The sequence below is a fragment of the Chanos chanos genome, chromosome 9 (genome assembly GCF_902362185.1).
Source record: "Chanos chanos chromosome 9, fChaCha1.1, whole genome shotgun sequence".
NCBI lineage: Eukaryota > Metazoa > Chordata > Actinopteri > Gonorynchiformes > Chanidae > Chanos > Chanos chanos.
Window position 1 is genome coordinate 36030466 of NC_044503.1, and position 24785 is coordinate 36055250.

General features: G+C 39.2%; 1 protein-coding gene and 1 pseudogene across 1 annotated transcript; both read right to left on the bottom strand.

Moving 5' to 3' along the window:
- Window positions 1-489: 489 nt before the first annotated feature.
- LOC115821709 (zinc-binding protein A33-like) lies at window positions 490-12187 on the bottom strand (annotated as a pseudogene).
- Window positions 12188-19137: 6950 nt separating this feature from the next.
- Window positions 19138-22655, bottom strand: LOC115821052 (zinc-binding protein A33). The gene is made up of 6 exons (XM_030784802.1): window positions 22314-22655; window positions 21855-21950; window positions 21117-21350; window positions 20768-20823; window positions 20447-20562; window positions 19138-20348 (listed from the first exon to the last, which is right to left on the bottom strand). The coding sequence occupies exons 1-6, from the start codon at window positions 22482-22484 to the stop codon at window positions 19819-19821; spliced, it is 1203 nt and encodes a 400-aa protein (XP_030640662.1). The 5' UTR covers window positions 22485-22655; the 3' UTR covers window positions 19138-19818.
- Window positions 22656-24785: the final 2130 nt, after the last annotated feature.

Consider the following 24785-nt stretch of genomic DNA (forward strand, 5'->3'; position numbering starts at 1 on the left):
GACAAATGAAACTAAAATTGATATTTTAAATAGAAATATCTCAGCTGACAGATTACATTTGCATATATATAAGAGATTTAGAGACGTGTATATTTCGTACTACATGGAAATGCCTCCGCAAAATGACCAGTAGTGACTTGTCTGGGACTATCAATGGGCTGAGTTTGGAAAATACAAACAAACAAGCAAACCTACAAACAAAAACTTTATCAGCAGATGATGTATTAAACCAATGGCACTTCCTTCAGATTACTTCTGCGATGACTTAATACAACTAAAATAATCACATCTTCGCGAAAGGCACACCCATACATATGAATGAAAAGTGAAATCAAACTAAAGTTATGCATATTAAAACTAGTAATCTGTTAGAGCACAACGACATCCAGACAGCTAAATCTGTTCTGTCCCTGGACTGCTAATCAGATACAACACCTAGAGCGCATGGAGTTGGAAGTACATTAGCGACGGTAGATCACCAGATCAGCGCTACCGTCTAGCAGATCCGTACCAACATACGGTCAGTGGGTCATTGTTCTTGCTGTCCAGATAAAGCCCAGGGAACAGGCTGATAGAATAGGGTGGAATGGAGCTGAAGTTACATGCTTGAATGAGAGTCATGTTGTCTGCATTGTAGAAAGAAACACTGCATCTGTCACAATCTAAGTACAGCCCGATCTTTCGGGGTTTCACCTGTAGGTTCGTCGTAACTGAAATCTCCTTGTCTTCACAGGTAAGGACATATCCTTTCTCGTGTTTAAGGTGGAGAAAGATCTGCTTTTTTGGATCCCTTTTTTTGGGGTCTGTATCTGCCATAACACCGATGCTCCAATCTAACTTCTCTCCCACCTCCACATGCCAGTAATGCTGACCCCTTTGAAAGGTGTCTCTGGTAACGACCCCAGGGTTGTAAGATTTGTAACGGCTGGTCTGCCTGTCTGTCTGTCGCACACTGGCACCCCCTGGAGACACCTTCAGGTAGGAGTCGTCCGGGTCTTTAATGGTTAGGGTTTCAGGAACTACAAAACAGGAACAAGGAGTAGTGTCATAATATAGGATGTGTTCCAGGTATGTTAAGTTTAGGCTGTGGATTTTAGTTAAGTGACTAAAGTTTTCTCACCTGGTTTGATGCATCTCAGCATCTCCTTCCAGACAAAGAACTGCAGGTGAGTCTCCAGTGGTCCGAGGAACAGAGAGTGAGGAATCACTTTTACATCTTCCACCTTTGACTTGTACCTAAATTCAAGAAAATAAATAAATAAATAAAAACAGTGACGTAACAGTGACTTTTAATGTTTTTTTTTTTATGGACCGTTATTTGAGTTTCATTATGTTCGAATGGTCTGACAATAACTGCCGTATTTGGTTCTCATTAGTGTTGGTGGTGTACTTTACATTGTCTCCCCCTCTTTCATTCCCTCTGTTACAGAGCAGCCTTTCTCACTCCACCACTGTAGAGACAGAAAAACAACATCAATCCATCAGTCCCGTTCATGATTGTCACACTGGTTAAAGGAAATACGCCAGGTCATTTGAGGAACAGGCCCCCCCTACACAATCTCCAACTTTGAAACAGCTGAACACCACAAAAATAACAGCTGAAAACCACACAAACTACGAATAGGGAAGACTACATACTACCCCCCCCCCCCCCCCCCCCCCCCCAAAAAAAAAACAAAAAAAAACAAACACTTGATGCCAATGCTGGGAACAATAACCCACAAAGATTCCGAGTGCAGTAACTACATGCTGGTTACATAACTAAATGGGCTTATTTTGATTAAGGTATGCGTCCTAAATTAACCTTGAGAAAATGGTCTGGTTCTGGGGTCTCCAGAGCAGATCGTAGTGCACCTTCCTCTTCTTTTCCATCCGACCACCTCTTCTTGATAATAGAGAGATTTCTCTCCATGGGATTCACAAGGCTCTTCTCTTCATCTTCCAGACGTTTCTTCAACTCTTCCTCCCTTTTCTTCAGAAATGTATGCATCTCTTCAAACTGAGCAGAGATCTGGGTGGAGAGAACTTTTGACCTCTCCTACACAATGCACAAGAGGGAAGAAAGAAACATACCCCTTTCTCCAAAGCCCATGACAATGCACTTCACATCCAAAACATCAAGCTAGCTAAAAAAGACACTCAGTTACATTGTTACGTCAGTATAAAAAGTGTCTCTGAGTTAGGGCTGTGCAGAGGGTCCAGTATTTTTATTTGTATTTGTATCTGTATTTGTTGAGACAGCAAAATTACTTTCTGTCTCAATTTATTTCAATAAAAGTGGAAATAGCTGTAACAATATTGTTTTGGGGTTTTCTTTATTACACTTAGAATTTTAGCATATTAAAGTGTTAATATAAGGGTCTACAATAATCCATTATAATAATTATGAACACTTAAATGTAATATTGGTGTATAGTTTTCATAAACCCAGTAATAAACATGCATAACCATAAACATAATTGAAAAGAAAATAATTTTAAAACTAACATTCAGGTCCTAGTTGACATTCAAACCAATAAACTAAACTCTAAACTAATAAATGCCTATGAGAACGTTGTGAACCCCGCCAGCACCCGCCCTAATTGTAGGACGCTGAACAGACAGAATATAAACAAACAAACAAACAAATATCATTACAAATAAAACGTGTTCACGCACAGCGTATAGGTGAACTAGCTTGTAACTACACTGCCAGTGCTAGCGTAAACTAATCTCCTCCTCCAGGTCTAACACACTCCGCATCACATTTTGCAGGTCCAGGAAAACAAAACACAAGTGACGTTATAATAAACTACCTCAGCAAACCAGTTAAGAAGGGGAAAAACACACTAATCAAAACCAAACGGTGGCGTAGAAACGTATTATGCTTTGCCAATGTTTTAATCAGGCTGCGCTCTCTCTTCCCTCTACTCTCCTATTGACTTCCTATGCTTCAGCACAAGCGGGCGGAGCTCAAACGCCCACGCCGCTCTCACACAACTTCAGGAGAAACACCTACTATTTGACATGTTTCTTCTTTTCCTCCCGAAAACAAATAGCCTTACTTTCAAAATATTTGTACAAAATAAATAGTCGTAAAAACCCACTAGTTTTGCTTTGCCGAATATCTTGGGATTTGGCTCCACCTCTACTCTGAATCAGCGCTAGGTATATCATATGTTCCCCTCAGCGTTAAACTGAATAAACAATGTGATTTTTTTTTTATTACTTGTTGTTATTTCTGGGCTATCAAAACTTTTTTTTCAACATGCTCATTCAAAAATAGCACAAAATAACATAGCTTTATCTGCTGTTTCACCACTGAGATAGCAGCCAGAAAAACCTGCTCTGTGACTTGTCTCTGCATTTTCAGAAGCTCTGGAATGCACCCTAAAGGTTGCATTTGAATATAAAAGGTTATGCAAGGGCAAAAATTAACTATATTATACAGCTGCTCAATTCTTTTCAAACTCATCAGCAAAATTCGGGTGATCATATCTTGTTTTTCTTACCCTTGTTTTTGTAATCTCAGCATCCTGACGCTGAGTCAGGTCACCAAGGCCTCTGTTCTCTTTTGTCAAAAAATTCAAAGCTTCTTCCAGAATTCCCTATGTCACAGTGTCACAAAGCTCAGTCATACAAATGGTGTGATTTAAATTCTGAAATGAACATTTTAAAAATAATGAGATATATAAAACATATTTTGTTTGGATACGATGCTTTTATTTCATTTAAGCCTTTGTCGATGAGAATAATTACTTATAGCATAAACTCGGACACCATACCGTATTTATGGTGGCGTACTGATTGGTAAAAATACTAATAACTTTACCCCACGTTTTAAAAAATGAATATGTTTATTATTATTATTCTAATTGTTATTATTATCAGTTAATTACCTTAACGATCTGGGCCGCCTCTTTGACAGGTTTGAATGTGTGATTGCGATGTGTAGTGCCATCTTTACAGATAACACAAACCAGCTTTTGGTCTTTTTCGCAAAACAGCTTCAGCTTCTCTTCATGTTCTGGACATGTCAGGTCATCACGAAGATCCGCGCATGAACTCATTCTAATATATGTCGAAATCCTAATGTAGATGCAACGAAATACAGCCTACTATCTGCTGTTTGTAAAAGACAAAAATCCTGCCGCGAGCTTTTTTTTTCTTGATGAAGTCTGATTGTCCCCGGGTTATTTTCAAGCAGTTTCCTGCAGGCTTTCGGTTTTGTTCAGCACACTGCGAGAAGCCCTCCTCAAAATTACACCAGCAATAAACATAGACTTAGATCCGCCCGGTACACTCGAAGGACAGAGAGACTTCGCAAAGAGCTGAGTGAACTTGGGTGGCATATATGCATAGGGAGGAATGAGGTGATCGAATGAAATCATAGTGTGATATAATTTGGAAATGCTATTCTGTGCTATTTTTATATGAGCATGTTACAAAAAAATGTGTTTTGAGTGCTATTATTATAGTTGAACTCAGGCCCGGAAATAACAATAATTCATATCAAACTCACATTGCTTATTCAAGGTAACGCTGAATTAGGGGAACATTTGACAAAATATACCTAGCGCGGATTCAGTAAGGGTGGAGCCGAATCCGGACAAGGTATTCGGCAAAGCACAAATAGTGTGTTTTTACTATTTATTTCGTACAAATATTTTAAAAATTAGGCTAATTGTTTTTGGCAAGAAACAACCAAACAAACAAAAACATGCTACAAACCTGGTGTTTCTCTTAAGGTTCTGAGAGCATGGTAGAGTATTTGTGCTGTGCTGAAGTGACGGGAAGTTGATAGGACAGTGGCAGTGGGTATTTGTGCTGTGCTATGCTGTGCTGTGTTGCAGTCCGTGCTGAGTGGAAGGGAGAGAGAGCACAGACTGAAAAGGAGCAGCACAGCCTGATTAAAACATAGACAAAACATAACCCATTGCTACGTCACCATTTGTTTTTGACTGGTGTGTTTTTTCCCCCCACTTCACTGCTTTGCTGAGGTAATTTGCTATAACCTTACTTGTGTTTTGTTTTCCTGTGAGATCTGCGGTATGTGAAGCAGGCTGTGTTTGACTGGGAGGAGGAGATGAGCTTAAGTTAGCTCTGGCAGTGTAGTTACAAGCTTGTTCACTTATATATTTACTATGTATGTAATAATTGTGTGCCTTCGCAGGGTTGCTCCATGCCTTGCTGCTTTGTAATGCTCTTGCAGGCATTCGTTTTCAAGGGGGCTGTGCTGTAGATGTGGACAGCTTTAACAGTGAACAGTGCTCTCCTCCAGTGAACAGTGCTCTCCTCCAGGCTCTATCTGTCATTTGGCTGTACTACGCAAGTCACACTGCAAAAACATGTACTGGTATCAGGTTTCATGTGTTAAAGGAAGCATAGGTTAGCCTTACACACCCAAACTGATATTGCTGCAATGAGAACTAGACACGCAAGAACATGTAACAGTGTATTATATTAACTGTCATATACTTGACTGGTGTTGTCAAATAATTACTTCAGAGGGGCAGTGGAGAGTTTAAAACGTTATCTTCGGTGTGTTAAACATGCGGTGGGGTCTAGCAGAACGTTCTCTGTGGTATTAAGGTCAAAAGAATAGACACACGTGTAATTAATTGCCTTTGTCCTCACAAATTCTTTACCCTCACACAAAGCAAAGACCAGAAATCACTCATTTTCTCTCAGATATGGGTTAAAGGTATTTGCTATCTATGGCAGACAAGGTCAAAGGCCTTGTGGAGCATGGGTATATCTTTGCACGAGAAATTGTTTTCTTTAGTCAGTAACATCATGACTCAGTCAGGGTAACATCATGTGCACAGTGTGCAGGAGAGTCTCCTCTCCTCTCTGCTCCTGTTTCAGCTGTATTATCATTGAACTCCAATAAAGAAGACTACTACTGGAAACCATCTCTGTGCCTGTTTACTGTTTTTAATATTTAAAACGTCGATGCCCAACATGTTTGGTGCCCTGACCCGGATGGAATAGATTGGTGAGCATAAGCAGGGCCGGTTGCCGAACGATCCTTCGGACAACACGGAATTCCGTGGACTGCAGCCACTGGGGATTGCCCTCTGAGGTGACAAAGTCAATGCCTCAAGTGTGCGTGCGTGAGTCGTTTTCAGTTCTATCTCCGTTCGAATTTAAAGCTGTAAACTCATATGGTAGTTTTTCCTACTAGTCACAGACTCAGACTAGCTAGAAGAAGTCGTGCACGTAATTTGACATGAGTAGTACAGAGAACGACACTAGACACAAGGGAGGAGTATTGCCTTCAGATGTCACATTGTCAGATGTTAAGGATGAAGAGGTTAAATGGTTTGATTCACATTTTGAGTTAACCAATACTGAGAAAGAGATATGTTCAAAGTATGGCATTAAACCTCTTAAAAATGATCAGTGGCATCCTGACGACATCAAAAGGGCATGGGGTAACGCATGAAAGACGGCACAGAAAAAACTAAACGGTTTTTGGTGACTATCTCTAAACTCAGACAACACGAATCAAAAGTCGAGAGGGAAAAATTACAGCATGAAAAGGGTAAACTAAAATCTTCCAATGATTTTCTCCGTTCTGAATATGAGGAACTGAAATCTGCTAATGCCTCTCTCTGTTCCGAGTGTGAGAAGTTGAAAAAAATTGAGAAACAGGTTTGTGTTATCAGCAGCACTGGCACCTCTCCAACTCCCGGGCGCCTCTCCAACTCCAGGCGCCTACCAGACTCATCCTGCTAACGCCTCACCAAACAACACCAATAGCGGCGCCTATACAGGGTCAAACTCAGAACCGACTCCCATGTTATCTTCTTTGTTACCGCTCAAAGAACTAAGTCCGATGACCCAAGGGTGAAGGGAGAGAGGAGAAGGATGATTCAGATGGCCAGCCCGATCTCTCACCTATGACCCTGACATCCCAGAAGTCTGTAAAAATTGGTGGAGAAGAAGTCAAAGACGAAATTGTACCAGTCATTAGAACAGTCATTCGTAATTATGTCCCCGTGCCACCGACTTGGATTGAAAGAATTGTTGCGATCTCACCAAAGCTGTTTCAGCAGCAGAAGTCCAAGTTAGGAAGGCTTTGGGAGAGCCACCAGAGGGGGGACACTTTTTAGTACCAGGACAGTAGGTTATGATAAAGACATTTTTGTTTTCAGGTCTAGCACTAAGATGGCTGCTAGTTGTACATTCAGCAGTTTAACTTCAGGGCAAGAAACACTGGGTTAATATTGTAGACCAATTAAATGTGGTCAGAGTATTGGAGCCAGTGGGAAGAACTGGGCTGTTTAGAAGCTCAGGGGCCACCCCACGGTGAGGATAATTAGTCAACAAACTATTCTAGCGTCCACCTGCACTCTGATTAGCTCCCACCTTCAAGGGTTTATCCTAAGCTCTGCAAACTATGTTATAACATGTGTGGTAATATATGTTTGTTTCTGCCTTTGTGTTTTCCAGACCTGAGATCCATTGACATCCTCCAACAATGTGCAATATTTGGTTATCAGCAGACCAGCATTCTAGTGAACCAAGAGGTTTGAGTTTAACAGGGAATCACATTAGTCTGCAGGCTCTCCAGTTTACTCTCAGAGCTAAAATTACTGCACACAGAAGTCCTGGTTGCTATACTTGGTTCTTTATTTTTCTTTTGTCTCAGCATGCTGTAGATGTTTACCTTATGTGTGACTTGTGTTGTCCTTGTGATAATCTGTTAAAAGCGCCCTTTGTCTGAGATAACATGTCAAAATCTGTCCTTGCTTCGACTGTTAATTTGGCACATTTCATTCTGAACTGCAAAAAGGACAGAATGGCAGACTTATAGATGACCTTAAGCCACCCATCTGTATTTGGTACTTCAGCTGTTAATAATTAAGACACTGACCAGAGCGTTTGGATTATCTGCATTCAGCTAAACTGACAAGTCGCATAAAACAATGAACCAAAGCAATTCTGTGAATTACATAAATTGAACAATGATGTCTGACTCTCAGCCATCGGTAGTCACTGATGTAACAGTGCGCAGATCAATTATAATTGTAAAGATCGGCCATTCCTATAGCTTCTGGATTGTCACAACAGCCCATTGAATCACAGGACCCAGGCCTACGAGATTATCACATAGCCAGTGGTCCAAAACTTGCTCTGGAGCCGGACATTGCTCTATGCTGGCGATCTTTAGATGCTTCTGCTCCATATCCTGTTAATTAGGTGAGACAAGATGCATCGCTACGAGGTGAAGTGCTAATAACCTGTCCCTGGCAAGTCTACGCTGCTGGTCTATGACTCACAAAGGGTCACACTGGCCAGAAAACAAGAAGACCAAGACCTTCATCATCATCATTCATCATGAAGCACATTGTAGTGTCTTGGTTTGTTGGTTTTTGGTGTTGACATCTAATCCAAAAGATTGTTACTTTGAGGAAATACAGAACAAAACATGTCACGTGCTATATGGTAATTGTAGTGTTCATGTACCACATGTTCAGAGTGTTGGGGCAGGAATAACATTGGTAGCTCATCAAATATCAGATTGTGATACTTGCTCACTTTTGCTCACCAACCATGGCTCTCCAAATGTCTCCTCTTTTGTCACAACATAAGTGGTCTAGGACTAAATGTTGTGATCCATTTGTAAAACTGTGCAACACCATTCACACCTTTAATTTTCTCTTGGCGTATTGAACATTATGGAGAAACATCCTTGCTGAGTGAAATTTATCGACCTAAGTGTTCATATGTCTCTGAAGTACACGGTACTTCATTCATTCATGGTAGCACTCAAATTCACAGTTATGACTCTATCACAAGTTGTGTAACTAATCCCTTAGCATGGGTTAAGCTGCTTTCCGTCAGTCACTTCTGTTGAGTAGGAGCCCCTGTTGGCCCTCAGTGGCTCTGTGGGCATACGACATATAACGAATTACCAGCTCATTCTGGTGGTAGGTGTACATTGGTTTACCTGTTACCTGCTATCAGATCTATATTTCCAAATCAAACATTTATATATCTTGACACATTGACTGAAAGACAGCGTGGTCATTCGCTCACACTTCGGGCAGGGAATCACGCTAAGCGTTCTTTCAATGTGCTTGTCGTTACTCAGATCTTACTGGCTCGACATCCAACTTTCCGAGTCTGTTGGTATTTAGTGACCACACCTAGTATCACCCTATTTGAGAAAATACAGGAATTTTAGTGTTTGTTCCCTAATGGTGTCCACTCATGACATTCATTATGAATCCCACCACGGTGCATGGGCCATAATGACCCCCTAACAGATGGTGTTTATGGACCTACAGGTATTACTCTGATTTTTACATCACAATTACAGGGTAATTTTAGTTGGTGATGCAGCACTGATCCTGACTTAAACAGTTATGATACAGTTAGCATTGGCCAAAACCTAAAAATCGTCGGGACATTGAGGATTCAATAGGTTTTGTGGAACGTTTCACATGTGAACAAACGTGGTGGACTACAGTGTCAGGAGCATTAATTCCTATGATGTCATGCAACCTTTAGACCATATTAGGGCTCAGTCACATGAAGTACAGATGCTTGCTAATGAAACTGTTGCTGCTCTATCAAATGTCTCTGTAGTGCTGCAATCTCATTGTATGTTGACATTACAAAATTGTATGGATCTGGACTATCTTCTCTCCTGCTCAAGGCAGTACATGTTCAGTCATAGGTCTAAAGTGTTGTACCAATGTTGTTAACCCCACTGGAAATCTCACAAAAATCATGGGTGATCATCTCTGATCTTAGCACACAGCTTCAGAATATGAGGGGTGATAACAGTGGTAGGTTTAATAATCTGTCTGGGGGACTTTGGCCTATGGCTTGACAGGGGTTATGTCCTAATACTGATTTTGTGGGCAGTGCTGTTTATTCATTTTGCTTGGAGATTTACGTGTTGTGGTATTAAGACTGTTACTACTTCACGACAACAGAAGCCAAAACATTAGCGTGCTAAAAGGCCCTTTGTGCCTTTCTCAATTTGTCACTTATTCCCAGTGCATGGTACAAGAATTGACGTGTTAGACCTCCTCACTTTAAGGATGTAGAGGGATAATGGATTGGCCATCCATTATATGTATAGAGGGGCTGATGAATGTTTTGCTTGCATATTGCATATTTAGTCAGTAGTAATCATTAAGGCTTCTCAATGATTAAGAAGGGGGGAGATGTGGGGCCTATCAGAATGTTCTCTGTGGTATTAAGGTCAAAAGAATAGACACACATGTAATTAAATGCCTTTATCCTGTTCAGCTGTATTATTATCACTGACCTCCGATAAAGAAGACTACGACTGAAAACCATCTATGTGCCTGTTTACTGTTTTTAACATTTAAAACGTCGATGCCAAACAATGCTAAAAATGTTGAACAACAATTATCAGTTCTTTATCGTATTCATAAAAATTATAACTCATAAAATTTTTAATTTTATATTAAATATATTCATAAATACAATGCTTCTGCTCAAAATATTTCTGTCAGCATAGATGTTTCGAGAAGATAATATAGGCATGCCTATAGGACAATAACTCTCAAAAATAAATGAATAAATAAATCAAATGCGGATAAATAAGACAATAACTTTCAAAAATAAATAAATAAATAAATAACATGTAAATAAGTCACATGTAGCACTGTAACTTACTGTATCTAATGATACATATGATATATGAGTTTATCAGTAGCACTAATTATGCTTGAAACAGCTTTGAACATATACAAATGAAAAACATGCATCCTGAAACATACATTCTCTTAAACACCTGATGAGGATGGCTAAGACAATAAGCCTGGCTTGGCCTTCCTCTGGACACTGTCCACTTGGTGATACCTGTAAAAACTTGTCATTTGTATTCTTAATAATGTGATAACATGGAAATGACAGATAGAAAAGAGATTATAAAACAGATCACATTATGCATTTGGAATGAGTACAAAAATCTCTTTTATTGGTTCACTTTGGTGCAATACTTCAATGAACTGGCTGTTCTAAAAATATTTCTCACAAGTTATTGTCACTGTTTGCATTTTTCATACTTTCCTCAGTATGTTATAAAGATGTAAGCCCTTTCCAGCTACCTTATCACCTCCACAGGCATCCCCCTCTATCCCAGGGATGACATCACAAGGACATCAGAAAAATGCATTAAATGAGCAGAGTAGAAACTCTGATTCCCATTTCTTTCCCATGTATTTGCACTATTCTCCCTCATGTGGCTGTATAAACAAAGATCTGCCACTGCGGAGAGTATTGTGATTATTACTGAATGTCATTGCAAGCCTTTGCATATTAAGAACATATTTGTGTGAAAATACAAAAATGCAACTGATGAGACTGACCTTAAGTTCTTAGGAGCATTGTGATTATTCATTGTGAATGGATGAGTTTTAATTCATGAAATGACAGCAATCCTCACCTTAGTCTTATCAATCTCATCACTCTGACGTTGGGTCAAGACAGCTAATTCTCTGTTCTCATGTGATAAGAAATCAAGTGCATGTCTGACAGAATCCTATTGCATAAAGATTAAAATGAAGAGAAAAAAAAAAAAAGCTTGGGCAGTTTTACAGTGTCTTTAGAAACTTTTCATTGTAAATTCACAATACATTTTGGATTTTTTTTCCATAATTTTAACAACATCAAACGTTGAATTGAAAGCTGAAAAACTGCAAATCTAATGATTTTAATTCATTTTATTTTTTTGTATTGCACTTGCAGAGTTATTTAATTGTGACAGTTGTACCTTTTTGATTGGGACTGCTTCCTTTGCAGGACTGAAACTATGCCCTCGATGTTTGTCTCCATCCCTACAGATCACACACATCAAAACTTGGTCTGTTTCACAAAACAGCTTCAGCTTCTCACTGTGTTCTGGACACATCAACTCATTTGCAACTTTTGCTCTCAAAGAAGTTCCCACATTCTCCGAATTAGCTCCAGATTTTTGAACAGTAAAGTGTTTCTGCATGGCCATATTTCTCTGTAGTCGACTGGTGCATAGATCCTCCTCTGTGTATGGCTGTCTGCACTTCAGACAAAGGGCTGGTCTACAGCTGGTTCGCATGTGGGCAGTTATACATTGTCGACAGAACGAATGCTCGCAAGGTAGAGTCACTGGATCTGTTAAGTCACCTAAACACAATGAGCACTCAATTTACCAAAATAGCTGTGAATCCTTTGAAGCCATGCTATAGTCTGTTACATTCTACAGTTACATTGTAGACTGTGTTTCAATCTGTCCTCAGATCCTATAATCTTCCCCTGAAGTCAGTTAGTCCAGTCTACATTGGTTTCTTTAGCCCCTCCAGATTCTGTGTGTGAGAATGTGCTTTCACTTTTCAATCTTTTATCAGACCCTTACTACTCTGAGCACTAGGGGGCGGGGGACTTCTCACTCCCATGTAGGCTTCCTGATGTGAACAGAAGAAAATGCACTTGAGTAAGCAACTTTTTGGCACCATTGTAACAGTGTTGCAATATTTCTCAGCTTTTATTAATGTATATTTACATAATACTGCTCCACATCTAAAAGAAAGAATACGAATAGAGTAAGCTTTAAACACATAGCAAGTATTTCATATAATATTCTCTGTAGTTTTAGAACAAAAGGACATCCTTGAGTGTGACAGAGGGCTCTGTCGGTAACCACGGCAACACTTCTGGTTAACCTCCACCATATTACATTCCCTTTCTCCAGTTAAAATTTAGCTGCATCTGTGAGTGCACGCACAGAATTAGCGGCTAAGTACGTTCCATTTGCATACACGCAATCGCAACCACCGCGTAATTCATCCTGGTCATTCGTACGCAGTACCTAAAACTCTACCTACATAAATACAAATCTATACACACTGATGTGACCGGGTGAGAAGGAGGAGGCTAGGGTAGATAGGTAGGTAAAAGTGACAATCCAGAGCCAAGGCCAGGGAGCAGGCAAAAAGGCTAAACCGACCGTCTGCTAGCTGCACAGAGTCGTCACCCAGGTTAAACTATATTGAGACTGTGTCTGTTCCCCGACCTATACGAAAATGTAGAAATACTCAGAGAATTTGTTCTAGTAATCTAATTAACATAGATTTAAATCATACAGAATGTACCGCCAGCACCTTCGATCTAAAACTAGGACTGTTAAATATTAGATCTCTTACTCCTAAAGCGCTCATTGTCAATGAAATTATTACTGATCAGGAGTTTAATGTACTGTGTTTAACAGAAACGTGGATCAAACCAAATGAGTACGTCGCATTAAATGAAGCTAGTCCTCCCGGATACAGTTATATACACCAGCCTCGTGTAACTAGCAGAGGAGGAGGCGTTGCAGTTATTTATAATGATAGCCTAGGCATCATACAAAAACCTCTACATAAATTCAATGCGTTTGAAGTTCTTTATACAAACATAACATATGTAGCCACAAAAAATACCCAGTCTATCACACTAATTATTATCTATAGACCGCCTGGGCCGTACTCTGAATTCCTCTGTGAATTTGCAGATTTTATCTCAAACCTTGTTATTTCTTTAGACAAAGCTCTAATTGTCGGAGACTTTAACATTCATTTTGATAACCCACAGGACCCTCTGAGAACAGCGTTCGTGTCCATTCTAGATTCAGTAGGGATTAATCAGACGGTCATAGGGCCCACTCATAATGGTGGCCACACCCTCGATCTTATACTAACACTCGGACTAAATGTAGGAAGTATAGTCACATTTCCACAATCTGAAGCTATCTCAGATCATTATCTTATCTCATTCAAAATATTTCTTAGTAATAATATATGCAGCTCGCCACGCTATCATAATAAACCACATAGTTACTCTGGATGGCCTTTCTCTTTCATTAGGTGCAGCAGTAAAAGATCTTGGTGTAATTATTGACCCCAGTCTTTCATTTGAAGCTCATGTAGATAATATTACCAGGATAGCCTTCTTTCATCTTAGAAATATTAACAAGATAAGAAATGCATTGTCTGACCAAGGAGGGGTCTCCTCTCTCTGTGGTCCTCCTCAAGATTTCTCCCATTTTCCCATTTCCCTCTTGGGTTTTTGGGGAGTTTTTTCTTGCCCGCCATGAGGATTAAGTCAGGGGGTGCCGTCATATTTTGATTTGACTGTTGTGGCCTGTAAAGCCCCTTGAGACTGTAAACAGTGATATTGGGCTCTAAATAAACTTGAACTTGAACTTGAACTTGAACCTCCTGGGACAATGTATACACAGACCACGCCACTTTGGGAATTTCGCCCAAAAAAAAAAAAAAATAGTATTATACCTAATCCCTCAGTAAACAGCAGGTATTGCACAGGTCCTTTATTGTAAAACAAGTCAGACACGTGGTGTTCAAGCATCATGAGAGTAAAGTTTATTTCAAGTCGCTGTAATGGGAGAAAAAGAGCTGCATGAGAGTGTTCATGCACAAAAAACACTTTATTTAAATACTACAGAATTGAATTTACTATTTACTAAAGCAATAAGAGATTTAAACAAGGTGTGTCTATACCTACAGCTGCCGCTAGGGTTACTAGAAAAAGAAAAAAGTCACTAGAAAGAGGGGCACCAAGAAAGGCAGGCCGACCGCTGAGGGGACTAATGGGAGAGTTAGCTAGCTGACAGGGATATACTTACCACCGCCACACGAGATCATGAACATGCACACACTCATACATACACGGCACACACAGCACACACACACTGCAAAAAGAGATGCGATAAGCTGTTAAGTGCAAGAAAAGCACATCAATTAAGCATGCAGTGGCAAGGGTTAGTAGCATGGAATCCAACTATGAAACTTGTATCAGAAAGATAGACAAACTAATGCTAAAAAAAACAAAAGCAGCTGGTTAACAATATAAGCAAGTCTACAATAAAACTCAAGCAACACGGTAAACAATAAAGCATGCAAAACCCAGTAAAGCAGGCAAAACAGTAAAATAGGCAAAGCAATAAACCCAAACAAGCAAAATAGACAGTAAAGCAAGCCAGCAAAACAATAAAACAGTAAAAGCAAGCAACGCAAATTACGCAGCAGCGCAACGCAAAACAGTAAACCCAAGCATGCAGGACGATACAAGCCAACCCAAACTCAGGTAAGCAGACTCTGATCGGGGTCCTTGCCTGATCAGGTAAAGCAATAAACGGAAACGCAATGAGAAGTGAACTAAAGGCAAAACAGAACGCTACAGGCAAACAAAAAAAAGAAAGAAAGAAAGAAACTCAAGGCACGCAGGAAGCTGTGGGCGAAACCTAATACCGTTAACATTACAAAAAAAAAAAAAAAAAAAACAGTGGCAAGTCGCTACTGATATGGTTGGCTGTGTATGTGTATGCTGACTTTGCTCCAGCTTCTCCTGGTCAACATCCTCCTCTGGCTGATACTGTTAAAGGAAAATTATGAGATTTCAGTTATCAGATATAGCTCACGACTAATGCGTGTACTAACACACGCATGCGCGCACGCACGCGCGCGCACACACACACACGCACACACACCCCCCTCTATACTCAGAGTGCAAGCAGTAGTTGAAATTTACTGACATGGTGACAGACCATTAGTCTGGAAATAATAATTTAAAATGCTAGCATTATATTTTGATGACAGCTGACATAGACTGAACGGTAATGATGGTAGTTTACATACACGAGGTGTGGTTACATTACATTAGCCTAAACACTGTGGCCTTTAGCGTTTAGCCGTTGCAAACGTCATATGGAACATAGATGGCTACCCAGCAATGCCAGCTGTCTCAAACAAAAATATTGGTAACGTGTATTTCAGGGTGAGGATAATAAGGATAACACTTTGGATAAGTTGTTAATGTAACATTAATATGAATTTAAACTCACTCACCTTGAATTCTTTGAATAAATCTGAATGTCTGTCCTCAAGGTACTGCGCAAAGTTGGAGGTGTTTCCTCCTTTTATCTGAAAAGTTCGATGGCACCGTTTGCATAGTGGTTTGTAACCTCCTTCAAAGGTTTGAAACTGTGTGCATGATGCTTATACGCTTCCTTGCAGATTAGGCAAACTAGCCCGCAGTCTGTCTCACTGAACAGTTTGAGGACCTCATGGTACCTGGCACATAAACTGCCCTGTTGTTTTTTTAATCTTTGAAGATGCTCTCTTGTCATACAAGCTATGTTCCTCAAGAGCCGATTACTTCTACGGCTCTGTTGACCGAATGGTCATCAGCATTCTGGGCACCTGCATTGCTTGATACTCGCTTCAAAATAAGTAGTAATACACCGAAGACAGAAAGTGTGCTTGTTTGTAGGGTGTTTTAAACTGTAAGATTGTGAACGTGAATTGGAAATGTTTGCGTGTATGAAACCGGGTAACCTACTGCGTGCTTCGAGTGAGCACCCTCGAAGCTACCGCAATATGTCATTGGAATATGTGTATTATAGATATGTATGAATGACGTACACGTAACAGGACACAAACACGAACGAACAAAGTACAACTAAGGACAGTGGTTAGTTGGGGGGGGGGGAGGAACGCCGCTCGTGGCCTGAGACAGAGCCCTCTGTCACAGCATGAAAACCAGCCCGTACTGTTCTCTTTATGTGCTTACTTCCTAAGTGTTGACATAGATAAACAGGCAGCCAAACTCCTTTTCAAGAGCCAGGAGAGTGACTGTTCTTGCTTCTTTAATGACTTCGTACACAGCAGGTAACTCAATATGAAAACACTGAAATGGAGTGAAACTAGAAAAAAAAAAATATACAAAACAGACTTAATGGGCTGCTATATGAGCAACAGGTAAATATGAACAGCCTAACATTAACATTGTAGACCAATAGGTATAGAACAGCTAAGTATGAAGACTGTCATTAACATAACAGACAACTAGGTAAGTAGCATGCAACGTTAGTATATGATGGTATTGTTATTTTATGGGCCAAAACACATTTAGCTACTATGTTCGTACAAACTTAGAAAATGTCCATAAAACTCAGCACTATTAATTATCTAACAGGTAAAGAACATGTAACACTTACAGCCATTGCTTTTTTAGGAATACACACAAAGGATTAATTGGGATTAAACATGCAGATTTATACAGATGCAGCCGTGGCTTTCTCAGTTTACAGTTCTTCCTACTTCCTACTTCTCATTTTCCTTTCTACTCTCTAAATAAAATATAAGAGTTAAAATAAAAGCTCCACAATCATTTGTACATATAACAATACAAAACATATTTCAACAGTCAATTTAGTGTCTTTTTAACATATAAAACATTTTTGTGGCAAAACAAAGCCTATCTGTCAAGGTCAACCTTTTCAAAACATACCACAGTTATCAAGCTTCCATCATGTATGAGCATAAACAGAATTAAAAAAAATACAATGAATGTTTGATTTATTTTAATGTTGCATTTTATGTTTTTAAGGTTACAATCAGTCCTGGTTCTCTCTCTCTCCCCCTCTGCAGGTCATTTTTGTGTTACCCCCTGGCTTCCTTTGCTTCCCCTTGTTAATTATATCATTAGTTTCAGCTGTTTTTGGTTTGTCTAAACTCGTTCTGTTCTATATAAATACCCCCTAGTTTTCCCTTCTTTGACTTACAACACAACACAATGCAATTCCACACAATGTGTCATGAAACCAGTAAGTTCCCAGAAGTCTTTTCTTCATCCTGTTCAATTCAAATAAAACCAAGCAAATCTGCACAAGTATCTAGAACTTCCCTCAGACCATGACAGTTCCTTTAAAGAGTCAAATCCAGATACTGTATAGTTTATTAACAGAGTTAGGTAAAATGAGTTCAGTGTAAAGAGAATGTATTGTATTAATCTGGTTCTTAACAGAGGTAAAAACAAACAAACAAACAAACAAACAAATAAAAAAACACTAGACAGTTTCTTAGATACTGCAAGGTCTCAGTGCCATGAAACACAGAACACTAATACTGAGTGATTGAAATTCACTGTTAAAGTTTTTTATTTGAAAACCCTGGTGACATGAAAAAGAAGACTCAAGTTTCAAGTTTATTGTCGTGTACTAGATAACAATGTCGACATCACTATCAGTAATAATGAAATTCTTGGACTCAGAGCCAACTCAGCTTTGCATATTAGAATAGGTAGAATAGATAATAAATACAATAAAAGAATAGATAGTTGTACAATACATAGAAGGATGAAACAAGGTCAAATATACAGTCAATGTAGTGTAATAATTTTAAAATGCAGGTGGCAACAGTGAGAACAGTCATGGTGTAAACAGTAAGAGTAATGGAGCAGAGGGCTGTACTACGAAGCGAGGTAAAGGTAAATTTTGGGTAAGTTAACTCAGAGTGAGTAGTAAAGCTCCTAATAGAAGAGACCTATGGCTTCATTCTCCTAGCAAAACAAAGCCATAGAGCTCCTCTATTACTACATACTCTGAGTTAACTTAACCAAAAGTTACCTGGATAAGCCAATTACCTCGCTTCGTAGTACAGCCCTGGTATGAGTTGGTATGAGGACTTGTGTTATGAAGAGTGAAAGAGTGGAATGCAAAAAAAATGCAAAAATTATTCAGTTCTGTCCCACTGCTGCTTCTGCTGTTTATCTCTCTGTGTCTCTCTCTCTCTCTCTCTCTCTCTCTCTCTCTCTCCTTCTCCTCCCCTCTCTGTATGTATGTGTGGGGGTGGTGTGCTCATGAGCATTTGTGTCAAAGTTAGCAACCCCACTCAAAGCCAGCATTAAGTCTGAGGACTGAAACTGGAGGGGTGGATTAAATTTGCAGGTCGATAAACTCATAGATCAAGTGATCAGGAGTAGCTGTATCTGTTATAGAGATTATATTCTTTTTTATTAGGCTGTACTACTACTCATTTATGAATAGTCTAACAAGGTAAACCCTTGATTTTCTGCAGAGATCTAATTTTGAGTCAGGATGGAGCATAATAATGAAGTTATTGCTTTCACATAGTTGAATACAAGTCTTAAGGACTGACAAACGGAACATCCAGTTACATGTGTTTGTTTGGCTTCTGATTACCACATACTCCTCTGTGCTTTCCCTGTGTGAACACTGCCCCCTACAGGCTGCATAAATGAAAACACGAAGCTGTGTTGCACAAAAAGTCAAACTAAAATCCTACATCTAGTGTTTAATCACTAGAGTCTAGCAAATAAAAGACCAAAAGAGTGGTCTTCCTATCAAATACTTTTTAACAAATCTGACATGGGATCTCACACACATTGCATAAATATAAATCTATAAGAGAAGACAAATGTTTCTTTTAAACTACTTATTTATACACCAAGTTCCAGCCACCATTTACATATTGTGAACACAGTAAATTCAGTACTTTGATATCAGATAACAGAACACTTCGTATGACAAATGAAACTAAAATTGATATTTTAAATAGAAATATCTCAGCTGACAGATTACATTTGCATATATATAAGAGATTTAGAGACGTGTATATTTCGTACTACATGGAATTGCCTCTGCAAAATGACCAGTAGTGACTTGTCTGGGACTATCAATGGGCTGAGTTTGGAAAATACAAACAAACAAGCAAACCAACAAACAAAAACTTTATCAGTGGATGATGTATTAAACCAATGGCACTTCCTTCAGATTATTTCTGTGATGACTTAATACAACCAAAATAATCACATCTTCGCGAAAGGCACACCCATACGTACGAATGAAAAGTAAAATCAAACTAAAGGTATGCATATTAAAACTAGTAATCTGTTAGAGCACAACGACATCCAGACAGCTAAATCTGTTCTGTCCCTGGACTGCTAATCAGATACAACACCTAGCGGTAGTCCACAGATGAATGCATGAGGTTGGATGTACATTAGCGATCGGCGCTAGCGTCTAGCAGATCCGTACCAACATACGGTCAGTGGGTCATTGTTCTTGCCGTCCAGATATAGCCCGGGACACAGGCTGATAGAATAGGGTGGAATGGAGCTGAAGTTACATGCTTGAATGAGAGTCATGTTGTCTGCATTGTAGAAGGAAACCCTGCGTCTGTCACAATCTAAGTACAGCCCGATCTTTCGGGGTTTCACCAGTGGGTTCATCGTGATGGGAATCTCCTTGTCTTCATGGCTGAGGATGTAGCCTTTCTCATGTTTAAGGTGGAGAGTGATCTGCTTTTTTGGATCCTTTTTTTTGGGGTCTGTGTCTGCCGTAACACCGATGCTCCAGTCTAACTTCTCTCCCACCTCCACGTCCCAGTAATGCTGACCCCTTTGAAAGGTGTCTTTGGTAACGACCCCAGGGTTGTAGGATTTGTACTGGCTGGTCTGCCTGTCTGCCTGTCGCACACGGGCGCCACCTGGAGACACCTTCAGGTAGGAGTCGCCTGAGTCTTTAATGGTTAGTGTTTCAGGAACTGCAAAACAGGAACACGGAGTGACATGATGTAGGATCTGTTCCGGGCACATTTACTTTGGGCTGCGGATTCTATTCAAATCCCCAGAATTTTCTTACCTGGTTTGATGCAACTCAGCATCTCCTTCCAGACAAAGAACTGCAGGTGAGTCTCCAGTGGTCCAAGGAACAGAGAGTGAGGAATCACTTTTACATCTTTCACCTTTGACTTGTACCTAAGTTAAAGACAAAGAAAGAAAGAAAGAAAGAAAGAAAGAAAGAAAGAAACAAACAAACAAACAAACAAACAACAGTGACGTAACAGTGAAGTTTATTTTATTTTATTTTTTTTATGGACCGTTATTTGAATTTCATTATGTTTGAATGGTTTGACAATAATTGTCGTATTTGGTTCTCATTAGTGTTGGTAGTGTACTTTACGTTGTTTGTCCCGCCTTCATTCTCTTTGTTACAGAGTAGCCTTTCTCACTCCACCACTGTAGAGACAGAAAAAACGACATCCACCCATCAGTCCCGTTCATGACTGTCACACTGGTTAAAGTAAATACGGCAAGTCGTTCCAGGAAGTATCTCCCCTACACTATCTCTAACTCAGCAAACAAATGAAAACCATACGAATGACAAGCAGGGATGACTATCACCATCCCACCGCCCACAAACCTGCAACAATAACCTGCATTCATACAGCGTCGCTGAGCACAGCAGCTGAACGCTGGTTACGTAACTAAACCGGCTTGTTTTGATTACAAAAACGCAAATCTAGACAAACCTTCAGAAAATGGTCCGGTTCTGGAATATCCAGGGCAGACTGAAGAAGAACTTCCACTTCTCTTCCGTCCAACCACCTGTTCTCGATAGAGGAATGATTTCTCACCATGGGATTCACAAGGTGCTTCTCTTCATTTGCCAGCTGTTCCTTCAGTTCTCTCTCCCTTTTCTTCAGAAAGTTATACATCTCTTCAAACTGAGCAGAGATCTGGTCTGAGAGAACTTTTGATCTGTCCTACACAGTGCATAGGAAGAGAGAAACATGATAATGCACTGTAATCAAATACGATCACTTGCATCACTGGGTAAAAAAATAATTACTTCTGAATCAGCCGTATATGTGTTGTAAAGTGTTCCCCTAACTCAGCATTACTCTGAATAAACATCATAGTTTTATTATTAAATTGCTGCCCTTTTGTGCTCGACTGCACTTATGAAAAAAGCCTACAAAACATATTTTTCACAATACGCTCATTCAAAAGTAGCATACGATAACATGGCTTTGCCTGTTGTTTAACCACTGAGACAACAGCAAGAAAAACTAATTCCCCTGTAACTTGGCTCTGATTCTATGGTGTTGTCTTCCAAGACTCTGGAATGCATCACGAAAGTTATATTTGAATATGAAAGGTCACGCGAGTGCAAAACCGAACTGGTTGGAAACTTTTCCTTTCTTTTCAAATTCCCTGACATAGATTTGAGTAACTATAGTTTTTCTTTCTTTTTTTTTTTTTCTTACCTCAGTTTCTGTTGTCGCAGTAGCCTGACGTGTAGCCAAGTCACCTAGATCCCTGTTCTCTTTTGCCAGAAAACTCAAGGCCTCCATCAGATGGCCCTATGACACAATGTTACAAAGTTCAGTTATACAAATGGCATATACCACTCATAAAATGTTCTGGAGAGAACGCAAACAAATGCCGCTTAATATTTAACTGAAAGCAAACATGTACGTCTGCAGTATGAGAAAGGCTTCATAAATCAATTCTGAAAACAACATTTTAAAAAGAATATGATGTATATGACATATTTTGTTTGAGTATGATGGCGTTCTTTCTCCTAAATTGATTCGAATGATTATTTGTAGCATAAATCCGGGCAACATAGTGATCGGTAAATACTGAAAACTTAATTCTTAAGTTGTTCATGTTTTTACCCCTTGTTTTAGAAACGGAATATTGTTTAATATAAGTCATACAACCTTGTAGATCTGGGCTGCCTCCTTGATAGGTCTGAATGTGTGATTGCGATGTTTAATGCCATCTCTACAGATAACGCAGGCCAGCTTCTGATCCGTTTCGCAAAACAGTCTCAGTCTTTCCTCATGTTCGGGACATATCAATTCGTCACGAAGATCCGCAGATGCACTCATTCTAAAGTATGTGAAAACCTTTATGTAAGTACAGTGAGATACAGCCTTTACCGAGCTGTTTTTAAAAGAAAAAAAAAATCTGCTACAGATTTTGTCTTCGATGAAGCCTGAATGTCGCTGGATTAGCTTCGTTGCATAACCTTTGTCTGGAAGCTTACTTTCGGTTTTGTTCGGTCTGTTGTAGCACCAATCCCAGTGCTGGTACAAAAACTGACCAAACAGGAAATCTAGTCTATGAGTCTTCTAAGGCTTAATTTAGAAGCTCGTGTCTTAAGCGCATTTGATGAATGAAAGTGATAAACGCTCTCCTTCAAACTGGTCCTTTGAGCTATATCTCTGAGGTTAAGAAGGACACCTCGTGAAAAAAAAAAAAACAAAACAAACAAAAAAAAACCTTGTCTTTGAGTACTGTGTCTTGTTTATGAGCAGCCATATCTGAATACATAATGGGATGAATTTCAGTGGTATATGTAGCAAGAGCAGTTTTAACCTGTTCAAATGAAGTTCGTCAAAATGTTAGATTCTCATTCCCCCGAATATCCCTTTCCAAGTGTTCTCATGATATTTTTTTTTAATCTCTTTGAATTCGGATGCCCCTCTCCTCGCGTCAGTTGGTAACCGTTAGTTGTCAAGGTCATTGGTTACGCCACATCTCGTCCCTATTCTTTGTACTGGTGGTGAGTGCGGTAGGTTAAAACACAAGCTCCGGCCATTGTCATATTAAAAATGCTTTGAATTATTTAATTAATGATGGTATTCCATTTTTATGCACAGGAGCTGGAGACGAGTTGTATTGTAATACTGTAAATGGACAACCAAATACTGTTTATTTGCCAGGTACGTTAAAATGTATTGTGTTTAAATGTATTTTTAGTTAACTAAGTGGCTACTATATTCTGAATGTTATTTGTGTTATCTGTTAGACATAATGGATTTTAACAAAACGTGTAACTGTGTTTTGTAACAAATTAAAACAAAAAACAAACAAAAAAACAAACAAAAGAAAACACGATCAAAACCTGTTACTATGTAATATGTGAACGATATCTCGTCCCTATTCATTGTACTGGTGGCGAGTGCGGAGCCTTAGACGAGTTGTATTATAATACTGTAAACTGACAACCGAATACTGTTTATTTGCCAGTTAATAAAACAAGAGCTGTGAACCCGGTCCATCCCGTTTGTGATTCCTGTTAGAGTAGCGTCGGTGGGGAACGAGAGGTTACATATTGAATAAGAATAAGAATAAAGTTCAGAGAACAATTGGCATAACTGAAAACAATACGTAACTTGTAATATGCAGGGGCATTTCTAGGCATAGGCAACCTAGGTGGTTGCATAGGGCGATTGGACAGTTTTAAGGAAACACTGCTCATTCAGGGTCTATCTGACATTTGGCAGTACTACACACGTCACAGTGCGAAAACAAGCACTGGTGTCAGGTTTCATGCGTTAAGGGACGCAAGAGTTAGCCTCGCACACCCAGACTGTTACGGCTGTCAAAGAGAGCTAGACATGAGAGAACATGCAACAGATCATTCCATTCAGTGTCTGAAACAAGACAGTTGGCTTGTTTTGTCAAGCAATTACAGTGGAAGGGCATTAAAGATTTAAACATTCCAAACAGCTCTTTATTTGTTTCAATATGTTTATAGCAATTATTTAGAGAGCCTGGTAATTCACTGAAAATAAAAGTAAACATTTCCAAAAACAGAACAAAATTCAGATGTAAAGCTGAATTGTAAATGATTTTATTTACTACATATGTTCTTAAGATCTTTAGCAATATTTATTTATAGTTAAAAAATAACACAGTGTATAACACTACTCAACATGCAAATGAAACAAAAATAGTCTAAACAATCATGTTACTTATGCAAACAAATATAAGCTACACTGTGAAGAACCAATATATTCTGAATTTTCTTACCGACAAAGTTATAAGGGTATGAAAAGTTTACAAGTTTACATTTGAATTCATCAACAGTTTTGAGATTTGTATGGTTACCGCAAATATTAACTGAATAAGCTTTAGACCTGTGCAAATATATAACAACAAAAACAAAATATCTTACACTATTCAACGTGCAAATGAAACACAACTGACACACATAAACATATGATATTTATGGAACACATATAACCCACACAGTGAAGAACTGTGAAATTCTGAATTTTCTTACTGATAAAGTTATAAGTGATTAGGACATCTGAAACAAATTTATATATGACTTCATCAACAGTTTTGAGATTTGTATGCTTACCAACAATTGCATTTGAAATAGCTTTGAACCTACACAA

What these genes read in the sequence shown, in the direction of transcription:
- LOC115821052 (XM_030784802.1), bottom strand. Translation starts at nt 22,484, where the DNA reads ATGAGTGCATCTGCGGATCTTCGTGACGAATTGATATGTCCCGAACAT. An exon ending in AACCGGACCATTTTCTGAAG is followed by an intron (nt 20,824 to 21,116) that starts GTTTGTCTAGAT and finishes CTGTCTCTACAG; the next exon opens with TGGTGGAGTGAGAAAGGCTA. An exon ending in ATGAAGGCGGGACAAACAAC is followed by an intron (nt 20,563 to 20,767) that starts GTAAAGTACACT and finishes TCTTTAACTTAG; the next exon opens with GTACAAGTCAAAGGTGAAAG.